The sequence below is a fragment of the Pollicipes pollicipes genome, unplaced genomic scaffold (genome assembly GCF_011947565.3).
Source record: "Pollicipes pollicipes isolate AB1234 unplaced genomic scaffold, Ppol_2.1 Scaffold_6215;HRSCAF=7368_pilon_pilon_pilon, whole genome shotgun sequence".
Lineage (NCBI taxonomy): Eukaryota > Metazoa > Arthropoda > Thecostraca > Pollicipedomorpha > Pollicipedidae > Pollicipes > Pollicipes pollicipes.
Window position 1 is genome coordinate 21,975 of NW_023596836.1, and position 11,088 is coordinate 33,062.

The following is an 11,088-nucleotide window of genomic DNA, read 5'->3' on the forward strand; positions in this document are numbered from 1 at the left end:
GCTCGGCCGGTGACTGGAAGGCTGTATTAGGAAGACTGTCGGCCTGGTATTAGGTGCGGCATCGCTGCCTAAACAGACCATCAGTGAACACCTTGTGCGCTGGAAAATCCCGGCAGGCTGGACGCCGGCTCGTGCCGCCGGCGAGTGCTTGCGCCAGCTTGTGGGGGCCGTGGGACTGCTAGAGTGCACTAGCTTTATTCGTGCGTTTTCACCGGCTCACAATGACACGGCTGGGGGTCACAATGGCTTGCAGTGCCACTCGATAGAGCAGTCTGCAGCCGTGGGGCGAACTAAGCATCTGCGCTCGCGCCAGCCCATGTGTGGGCGTCGCTGCGGGGCCGCACCGCGATGTCCCGTAGGGATGGATGCAGACCGACTGCGCCCGGTGAGCCGCCGCCGACGCGCCGTCTGACCGGCCGCCGCGGTGTCGTGCCGCGGCTGCGGCGGCGGCGGCCGAGCTGCTCGGCACCGTCGCCAGCTGTTGGGACCTCTCAGCCTCCGCCGGCGCCGACCGCCCCTGCTCGGGATGAGGCCGGCTCATGGCCCGCCTCGCACGTCACGCGACTCGGCCCGGCCAATCCGGCGCGTCACGCCACGACCGTCACGCGCGCTGACCGCCGCTAATCCTAGCGGCGCTGTCACGTGCGCGGCTCGCCCCGGCTCGGCCGCGCCGCACGTGGCGGCACGCGGGCTGGAGCGGTGCGGCGAGGCGCCGCTGGAGGGGATGCCGGCCGGGCTCCGAGGCGGAGCGAGCCGACCGGCCGCTTGGCAGGTCATGCGCCCGGCGCCCGGCGAGCCAGCCGGCAGGTGTCACGCTCCAGTCTGCCGTGCCAGCAGAGACGGCGCCGAGCCGGGCCGGGCTCACTGGGGCTCACGCTCACCGAGCGGACGTCCCTGAGCTTACAGTAAGGCCATCCTCAAGCTGACGCTCCTGGGCTCATGGTGAGACCCACCCTCGAGGTGGCGCCCCTGAACTCACAGTAAGACCCACTTTCAAGCTGACGCCCCTGAGCTCACAGCGACACCCACCCTCGAGCTGACGCCCCTGAGCTCACAGTGAAACCCACCCTCGAGCTGACGCCCCTGAGCTCACAGTAAGACCCACTTTCGAGCTAGCGCCCCTGAGCTCGCAGTAAGACCCACTTTCGAGCTAGCGCCCCTGAGCTCGCAGTAAGACCCACTTTCGAGCTAGCGCCCCTGAGTTCGCAGTAAGACCCACTTTCGAGCTGACACAGTTGGGCGCAGAGTCGAGCCCGCCAGCCGGCTGACGCCTGCCTGGCTGCACGCTGTGGACGCCGCGTGCAGACGAGCGCCGCGAGACGGACGATGAGCGGCGAGCGGGCGTGGGCGGGGCGGCGCGGCGCTGGTCACTAGGGAGCTGAGCTCGCGCTCGCGGAAGCTGCGCCGGTAACCCGGAAGGCCTGCCACCGCCCACACTTCAGCACGAACAAAACTGGTGTTACGTCTGGTGCGTAATATTGGACGGAATTTATGCTTGCGTCGCGGTGCAGTGCCGCTGCTGCAAGGACGACGTACAGGTGGTGCGGCTTCCCGTTCCTCGTTTAATTAACCTTTACAAGCTTCGATGTGACTTATGTCGTAGTGATGTCAGCGTAATGATAATGTCAGCGTTCGAGTGATGGTAATGTTCACAGCCCACAGAATCACGTCTTTAAGGGACGCAAGCCTGTGGAATGTCGTTAGCCATCCGATTGCCGCTCTTGGTCAGACCAGCATCGCCTTCGCTCCTCCCAGTTTGCCGTGGCGAGCACGCATATGTCCTGATGTGGGGAGAGCGCTGCCGCCGTCCGGCTGTGCGGCCAGCGTGCAGGCCCTGACGGCCACCCGGCCGTGGTTGCCCTGACCGGTCGGTATGCCGGCCCTGACCCGCCGCCTGGCCGTGGCTGCCCTGACCGGTCGGCATGCCGGCCCTGACCCGCCGCCTGGCCGTGGCTGCCCTGACCGGCCAGTACGCCGGCCCTGACCCGCTGCTCGACTGTGGCTACGACCAGTATGCCGGTCCTGACTCGCCGTCTGGCCGTGGCTGCCCTGACCGGCCAGTACGCCTGCCCTGACCCGTTGCCCGGCCGTTTTACAGGCGCGCTGAGTTCCGGTTCCCGCCGCAGTCGTCCTACCAGCGCATGCTGGTGCACCGGGCCGCCGTCTACTTCGGCCTCGACCACAACGTCGACCCCACAGGCACCTCCGTCATCGTCACCAAGACGGATCGCACGCGCATCCCCGAGCACAGGTGTGAGCGCGCGCGGAGAGGCCGCCGCCGGGCGGGGAGCGGGCCGGCGTCGAGTGCAGTCCCCGAGCACAGGTGTGCACGCGCGGGGAGAGGCGGCCGCCGGGCGGGGAGCGGGCCGGCGTCTGGTGCAGTCCCCGAGCACAGGTGTGCACGCGCGGAGAGAGGCCGCCGCCGGGCGTGGAACGGGCCGGCGTCGAGTGCAGTCCCCGAGCACAGGTGTGTACGCGCGGGGAGAGGCGGCCGCCGAGCGGGGAGCGGGCCGGCGTCGAGTGCAGTCCCCGAGCACAGGTGTGCACGCGCGGGGAGAGGCCGCCGCCGGGCGGGGAGCGAGCCGGCGTCTGGTGCGGTCCCCGAGCACAGGTGTGAGCGCGCGCGGAGAGGCCGCCGCCGGGCGGGTGGCGGGCCGGCGTCGGGTGCAGCGGCCGGGGCACCGGGGAGTGTTGCGCTCGGAGCTTGGAGCTGCAGGGAGCGTGATGATGTGCCGGCCAGTGCGGTGGGACGGGGAGCTGTGGGAGCAGCTGCCGGGACAGTCGACTGGGTGGGTGCGGCGGGACAGTCAGCTGGGTTGGTGCGGTGGAGCTGGCGGTGGCGCAGAGCCGCGCCTTGATTTAAGGGAATGTTCTATATTTGTGTGCGTTTTTTTAACTGAAGCAGCCCTCTTGAAGATCATTCGGTGCAGTTCAGAGCCCTGCCCTTAATGATATATAAATCCATCTAGTTGCGGAGCGACAGGCTCGCGAAGATCTGCAGACTTTTGTGCAGGTTGTTTCAGGGTCACCCAGGCATCATAACGCCATAATAACACGTCATTCAAATATTGCGACTCCATCGGCCATGCAGCAATCAGGTCAAAAAACTGTAATGGTCGAGTCGCTCATATCTGGTGTTTGTGAGCACGATTTCCTGAAATAACGGCCGTCAATTGGCTGTCAATCACTATGATACAAGGCACGATGACTTAGCCGAACGATGTCATAGTGAGGCGCATATGTACTAAATAGAGAATTGATGTTCCGTGGAGCAGTCTTCTATTTGAAAGCATATCAAGGTTATAAGTGGGGTTACTTCATCACAACGTGTGCTCTCTTCATATCTTCAAACGTGGAGCACTTCCTTTAAGTGCCTGGAGTAGCCAGTTAGCGTACGTGGTGGAGTGGTGACCTTTCGGTGTCGGTGCGGCCGCCTTGCGAAGACCAGGCCGCCCGTATGGCTTAGTCACCGCCCGGTGGTGTGTAAGTCAGCTCCCGCCCTGGAGTGGCAGGGGAGGGGTGTCGTCCTGGACATTCGCACCGCGTCGCGCGCGCGCCGAGGTCGAGGCGGCCCACTGACGGCGCCCACTGCTCCTCGCCAGCTTCCGTGACCTGCTGCGTGAGGACGGCGACGAGCCGAAGCGGCTGCTGAAGCGGGACGGACTGCTGGGACACTACTCCAGGGTAGGTACTGCTTGGGTGCGTAAGTGCTCGACGTCTGGGCAGCTCCCGAGCGTGCGAGCGTGTGCATTGACGTGTTTGGGCCTTGTTTTTGGTTGTTATTGGCTGGAGCAGCTTTGCTCTGTGCAATCACAGTAAGGCCCGACGGTAAGAACCGAAACAAAAGTAAGACGTCCACTTTTAGGGATGTGGCAAAAAATCGGCATTGCCAATGCCACTAGTCGTAAGCGTTTCTGCTAGTTCCTGCATTTAGGGGGCGCCAGTCGGGCGCCCCTAAATAGTGCAACAACCGGCGACGTTTGGGCCCTGCTAGTCGGGCGCCCCTAAATGGCGCAGCACCGGCGACGTTTGGGCCCTGCTAGTCGGGCGCCCCTAAATGGCGCAGCACCGGCGACGTTTGGGCCCTGCTAGTCGGGCGCCCCTAACTGGCGCGGCACCGACGACGTTTGGGCCCTGCTAGTCGGGCGCCCCAAATGGCGCGGCGCCGGCGACGTTTGGGCCCTGCTGGTGGGCTCTGGTCGTGACCGCGCTGGCGCCGGCGACGTTCGGGCCCTGCTGGTCGGCTCTGGTCGTGACCGCGCTGGCGCTGGCCGGCAGAGTTTCGACAGCCAGAGCTCGCTGGACTCTCGGCGCAGTCGGAGCTTCGAGGAGCGCGAGGTGGAGTACAGGAAGGCGCGCACGAGGATCTTCAGCAACCAGCAGGTGAGGCGCGAGACGAGCCTCCGTATCGCGCGGCCGTGGTTAGCCGTGTGGTGGGGGAGGGGGGACTGCGGTGTCGGATCTGTGCAGCTCCTGGTGGGCTGATCTAGGGCGCAAGTGGCGTTGGAAACAGCGATATTCGCCCGACACCCCTCCACGGTGGTTGGTTTTGAGAGAGAAGCGTTAGTGAAGCCGTCGCTCATGAGAAGCCTTAGCATATGAAGTGCTGCGTCCGCTGACGTGGGACGGGTGGGAGTAAATGCCTCTAGATGATCTGCATTTGGACCGGAGGTGCGTCATGCCAGCCTCTGTTATTGCGCAGTGGCCTGGGATGTCCGTCCGTGTCAGTTGCCGGGCTTCTGAACCCGTGTTAACTCACGTCGGCTCGGAATCTAATCAGGCGCACGTTCTGGTCCGTCGCGCGCTCGCCGAGTACGTCGGAACCCTTCGTGACTCGGGTGAATTCCACTGGCCGTCCTGCCGTCTGTGACCCGAACGACACACGTGACCCCGTGCGACCTGTTTGACCTCGCCCGTCCTTTTCTGCCGCCACCTGACCACGTGTTTCGTGGCTCACCGCGTCGATTACGACTTCTGGTCCCATCCGCCTTCCCACCCGTCTAATTAACTGATCCGACCAGACGCGAGCGACCGTTAACCCAGCCTGTCCGGTGGACCCCGCCCAGCCCCGTCACCCCTCTCCGGCCTCGGCCGCGTGACCCGGCGCTTGGCTCTGACCTGTCCGCCCCGCCGCCAGGAGCTGGACGGCGACGGCTGGCAGTCGGGCGGCGAGCGGCGCGCCGCCGCCTGGCTCGAGCCGGCCGACCCGGCGCGCCGCCAGATGCCCAAGGCGCACTCGGTCGACCAGCCGCCGCGCTACGCCCGGCTCAATCAGACCGACAGCGTGGAGAGCACCAACAATCTGCGCGTGGCGGCGGCGGCCGGCGCCGGCGCTGGCGGCGGTGGCGGCGGCGGCGGCGCGCGGCCGCCGGGCGTCTCCAAGTCGCACAGCTTCGGCGGCTACACGGGCGCGGCGCTGAGCCGCGGCGACAGCGCCGCCAGCTCGGCCGGCAGCGCGCGCCTCGCCAAACAGGGTGAGCGCCGGCGCGGCTGGGCGCGGCGGACGGGTGACACCTCCAGCCGGGTGACGGGTCTGGCGGACGGCCTGCAGCGAACTCGGTGCCCGATGCGGCGCCGGCTCGATATCAGTGCCCAGTGGCACCCTTGTGTCTCACGTTTATCATCGGTCAAAGTCCCGATCGCGCGGATTAGATTACGGGCATCGGCCAGCAGCATCGCGTGGCAGGCTTGCCGCGTACACGGGGAAGTCACCGGACGCGTCGGAGGCCGTCTGGGCCGCCGCTGGTCATCGGTGTGCAGCGCGTCTGGCGCGCGACGGGCGCGGCGGTCTCGGGGGGGGCGGCCGCGCGCGCCACGCCTGACGCCCCGTCGGCCGTCCGCTTCAGACTCGTCGGCGAGCAGCGTGTCGCGACTGAGCCCCTCCAGCGGCTACAAGACGGCCTCGGTCAGCCAGGTGACGCTGGACTCCACGCCCTCGCCCACCTCACAGCACCAGGTGAGGCTCGGCCCGGCGCCGCGATCCGGGCACGATATGCGCGTCACGTTTGGTTCGGTGAAACTTCAGCGCCGCGTGAGCTTTGGGAACGTTGCCGTTGGGACAGGCACGAACGTTGGGAACGTTGGGAACGTTGCCGTTGGGACGGGCACGCCGCGTTACGGTTGCGCTCATGCCGTTTTCGAGCGGCTGGGTCGTTAGACCTAGCCAGGGTCGTTAGAATATGGAATTCCCCTTACCTTCTTACGTAAGACAGAATCTCGCAGCGACCAACTTACATAACACTGGAGATTATGCAACACCAAGCGACGGCACGGAAGCCTCGCATATTTGAGCCTTGTGAATTGAAATTTTCAAAACGTTAGGGATGGCCTGGCTTCTACACGCAATGCTGGCAATCTTTTACCGTAGGTAGCAGGCTTTCCATTGCTTTACCGTGCTCGCTATTGACCCAGGCTCTCGAGCGATCCGTTCTGCCCGCCGTGGTACTCAGATGCACCAGCGACGCGCCCAGCTGCCCGGCATGGTCCTTCGACGTAGCCGACACTGTGGAGCGTAATGGTCCGGGCGGGGCGGCCTCCCTCACCACGTGCAGCGGGCACTGTCGGCAGATGTTTGCGGATGGGTCGGTCGCTGACACCAGCGGCGATAAGGGCAACACAACGCCCGGCTCAAGTCCAGCCGGCTTCAGCATAGCGCCCGCGGATGCCACTTTCTAACGTCGGCTCTGGGAGCTGATCCGAAAAAGTTGACCTCATCTGCCCCTGAACCGGATTTTTCTCCGGATCACGACCAATTGAATTTTCGTCCGCGGCATTAAGATGTTATTCCTATAATAATATTTCGTAGATTCAAAATTGTTGTCCTGCTGAGGAATGAGTTCTTATTTCATGTTTATGTGAGCAGCTTTTTTGCGAAAAACTTGAATGGTGTGGAATTCACAAAAAAAAACACCCTAATAAGTCATATTAAGGAATCACTGATGACTACGGCTGTCGCTGATCGTGTGGCATCACCACCACGACCACGATTGTGCGGTAAGCACACTGGCACTGTTGGGAAAACATGTAGTTATCTTTATCTGAGTCACCGTATACTTTTAAAAGCTGCCGCATACTGTGGTCAATTGTTCTTTATCCCAATCCAGGCGTCGTCATTTGAAAGAAATGACGAAAATAACACGAACAACATATGCCGACTGGCTTAACTTATGAGGAAGTAAGCATGCCAACAACATGAGATACATATGAGATATTATTTGGTGCAAAATAAGCATACTGTTAACAGTGGTATGTTTAGGTACCTGCTACCTAGCATACCAGCAGTTGGAATAATTGTCCTGCATTAATTTTGTCCAGTATTCCCCCTTTGCTCATCTGTATTGAAGGGGCTCAGGGGAGCATGGGGGCGCACATCAGCATTCGCGGTTCAGCCACCCCCCCCCCCCCCTCGTCCCGTAAGCATATAAAGTGAAGCCCTTGCTAGCTCCCATAGAGAGGCGGACAAATCTGGTTAGGGACAGGGTGCCCTTGGGAATGGAATGTGGAGGTTATTGGAGTATGGAAGTCAGAGTTATGGGACGTGCAGTGTACGAGTCATGCAAGACACCGTATCTGGCGTCTGAGGGGACCCGATGGGCGGCATCGCTCACCATGAATGTCAGGACCGCGGGTCGATGCTGCCCCTTGCCGCCGGGTCAGTCATCACCGACAGGCTCCTGTACTCCATGAATACGATACACCCATGACAAGCGACGGCCTGACCTCATGCCCCTCCGCCCTGGCACCAGACCGGGTGCAGTGTAACCGCGAAACTTCGCTTTGTCAGCCCGCGGGGCGCGGTGTGACCCCGTGCCTGTGTCGTGCCCCCAGACCGGCTACAGTCTGGAGGAGGTGGTGTCAGTCGGCGGTGGCAGCGGCGGCGGTGGCGGCGGCGGCGGCCAGCCGGTGCTCTGGGCCGTCAGCAACCTGGAGGACGTACCGGCGGGCTCCGTCATCATCGACCCTCACTCGGGCCAGCCGTACCTGAACCAGGACCGCACCGTGTACCGCTACAACCCGGCCAACCCGCCGCTGCTGGCGCCACTGGCGCCGCCGGCCGCCGCCGCCAGCGGCGCCAGTCCGCCGGCGGCTCTGCCCTTCCAGCTGCCGGTGGGCGCCAGCCCGCCGGGCGGGCCGACCGCCGGCGTGCGGTACGTGTCGCCCGGCGCCGAGCCCGCCGGCCCGCCGCCCCCGCCGCCTCCGCCACCGCCGCCGTCCGTCGGTCTGCAGTACGTGCCGACGGCCGGCCTGCAGTACGTGGCGTCGGCGGGCAGCCCACCGTCGCAGGGGCGCGCCGCTGCAGTGCGTGCCGCAGCCGTCGGCCGGCTACTACGCCGTGCCGCCGCTGGTGGCCGGCCAGCAGCGGGCGCACGGGCTTCTCCAGGTAACGGACCGCTGCGGGCGGCGGTCACGCGACCGCGGGAGGAGTTGTGGCTCGGCGGGACGCCGGGCCAGGACAGTAAAGCGGGGGGGGGGGGGGGCGTTCAGGCGGTGCAAAAGTGGACGCCTTTCTTATAACGTCATTTAAAGCGTCGCCTTCAGGGATCGCAAAGTTTCGAGGCGAGAGCAAGGCTTGTGTGACTCTTTGGTCGCCGACTTGTGTGCGCGTGCCTCAGCAAGGGCCGGCGTTCTCCCGTCGGCCGCACGGCGCCCGCCACCGGAGCGTCGTCGGCCGGAGGTGCGTCAGCTAGCCGGCCGCGCGCTAGCCGCCATTCTCGGTGCCGTTGGCAGACCCAGCAAGCTGAGAAGCCGCTGGCGGAGGTGGGCCAGCAGCTGATGGGCTTGACGCTGGCCGAGCACGGCCAGGGCGACGCCCAGCTGGCGGCGCAGCAGCAGTACCTTGCTGACCTACCGCACGGCCCAGCCCGCTCAGCAGCACCAGCAGCACCAGCAGCAACAGCACCAGCAGCAACACCACCAGCAGCAACAGCAGCAACAGCAGCAGCAGCAGATGTACTGCCTGCCGGGCCCGGCCGTGCCTCTGCGCTACATGTACCATCAGCTGGTGGGCCCGGAGCAGCCGCAGCATCAGCCGTGTACGTGACGGCCACTCAGCCTACGAGTGCCAGGGGAAGGACTATGCTGCCATCTACTAGGCGGAGTACTCCCTCTGCATAGGTTACTTTGTCTGGTTTTGTTTCCGTTTGAAACACGGGGAAAAGGGTGTAAACTGACCTGTGTACGGTGATATTCGGGCGCATTTTGGTGGCGACGCCGGGGCAGCTTGTCCTAACGTCGTTAAGTGCGCCCAGTTTCGAGACGACGCTCTTTTTTGGAAAATTTTGAACTTGACGGGCGAAACTTGTCTCTCGCCACTGGACGCCGCCGTTCTCCGCCGTCGCTGCCTGCCGCTCACCTGCCACCTGTCTCTCGCCACCGAGCTTTGCCACCGTCTTGGCGAGCGTGGGCCCGCGGCTTCCGCGACTTCAGCTCGGACTTCGGCGGATGAATCAGACTGCGTCTCTGAGTTACCCCACCTTTTGCCCTGTGTTTTGCGATGAGCGGACGTGCGTCATGACCTGGCCTCCCCGCCGCAGCCTACATGGGCGTGTACCCGGGCGGTGGCACCACCCTGAGCTCGGCGCCGGCGCACGAGGCCGGCTACTACATGACCTCGCCTCCGGCCGCCGGGCCGCCAGTTTACCCGCTGTCGCCGTTCTACGGCCAGCAGACGTACGCGGGCGCGGCCGGCCGGCCGGCCGCCGAGCCGTCAGCCGTGCCGCAGCAGGTCAGGCAGCGGGGGCACCGGGCAGGGCCGAGCAGGCTCGGCTGGGGGAATACTGGGCAGGCTGGGCTGGGGGAGTACCGGGCAGGCCGAGCAGGCTCGGCTGGGGGAGTACCGGGCAGGCTGGGCTGGGGGAGTACTGGGCAGGCTGGGCTGGGGGAGCACTGGACAGGCTGGTCTGGGGAAGTGCCGGGCAGGCTGGGCAGAGGCTGGAAGTGATTAGTCTTTGTTGTGGGCTGCTGAAGTTGGGGAGGCACGGAGCGCGCGGCAGCGATGTTATAGGCGTCCCAGTAACCATTGGGTTGGATCACAGGGCGCGAAAAAATGCCGTGTTCGGGCATTAGATTCGCATGCCTTGGCGAATTTAAATGTTCCGTGCATCATTCGGGGACATCAAAACATTAAGCAGCGGCGAGCCAGCCGTGTAACCAGCACGTGTCTGTGTCCAGGTGCTGGGGTACGCCGCCCAATACCCGTCACTGGTGTCGGCCGGGCCGCCGGTGGCCGGCCGTCTAATGAACGGGCACCGACTGCGCTCGGCCGAGTCGCTGGACGACTCGCTGCTGCTGCACCACCACCACCCGCACCCGCTGGCGGCGCCGGCGCCCGCCTTCCAGCGGCCCGTACCGCTCAGTGAGTGCTGTCCCGGGCCGCCACCGGTCGCGCTGCTCGGGCCGTGTTAGCCGCCTTACTGTCCTGGTGGGAGGCGAGTTTCGTTACATAAGTATGCTTTGCATCGTAGATCTTGAGATGGTGATCCCTGAATGCTGCAGTGCCAGTTTGGTCAATTGTATTTTCTCCAGACTGAAATTGTAAATGGCTGACTCGTTTAGCACTCGTTCCGTCCGCGCGACTCTGTCATGAGATGGCGGACGGTCCTCGGTCGACTCTGTCATGAGCTGGCGGCGGACGGTCCCCGGTCGACTCTGTTATGAGCTGGCGGAGGATGGTCCCCGGTCGACTCTGTCATGAGCTGGCAGCGGACGGTCCCCGGTCAACTCTGTTATGAACTGGCGTAGGATGGTCCCCGGTCGACTCTGTCATGAGCTGGCGTAGGTCCCCGGTCGACTCTGTCATGAGATGGCGGACGGTCCTCGGTCGACTCTGTCATGAGCTGGCAGCGGACGGTCCCCGGTCAACTCTGTTATGAACTGGCGTAGGATGGTCCCCGGTCGACTCTGTCATGAGCTGGCGTAGGTCCCCGGTCGACTCTGTCATGAGCTGGCGGAGGACGGTCCCCCGGTCGACTCTGTCAAGAGCTGGCGTAGGACAGTCCCCGGTCGACTCTGTCATGAGCTGGCAGCGGACGGCCCCCGGTCGGCTCTGTCACGAGCTGGCGTAGGTCCCCGGTCGACTCTGTCATGAGC

At 64.2% G+C, this 11,088-nt stretch overlaps 2 protein-coding genes across 2 annotated transcripts in view; both read left to right on the forward strand.

Annotated features, from left to right (window-relative positions):
- LOC119106850 (R3H domain-containing protein 1) overlaps window positions 1-7,984 on the forward strand; it is a 28,527-nt gene extending 20,543 nt beyond the window's left edge. The window contains exons 7-13 of the mRNA XM_037230192.1: window positions 2,099-2,251; window positions 3,603-3,684; window positions 4,279-4,383; window positions 5,138-5,324; window positions 5,847-5,956; window positions 7,828-7,853; window positions 7,975-7,984. Of these exons, the coding sequence (XP_037086087.1) occupies window positions 2,099-2,251; window positions 3,603-3,684; window positions 4,279-4,383; window positions 5,138-5,324; window positions 5,847-5,956; window positions 7,828-7,853; window positions 7,975-7,984 (673 nt within the window). The remainder of the gene's footprint in view (window positions 1-2,098; window positions 2,252-3,602; window positions 3,685-4,278; window positions 4,384-5,137; window positions 5,325-5,846; window positions 5,957-7,827; window positions 7,854-7,974) is intronic.
- Window positions 7,985-8,911: 927 nt separating this feature from the next.
- Window positions 8,912-10,354, forward strand: LOC119106849 (uncharacterized; the record flags this gene model as incomplete). The annotated part of the gene is made up of 3 exons (XM_037230190.1): window positions 8,912-9,032; window positions 9,534-9,724; window positions 10,171-10,354. Coding segments are annotated over exons 1-3 (460 nt in total), but the record flags the coding sequence as incomplete, so codon positions are not given.
- Window positions 10,355-11,088: the final 734 nt, after the last annotated feature.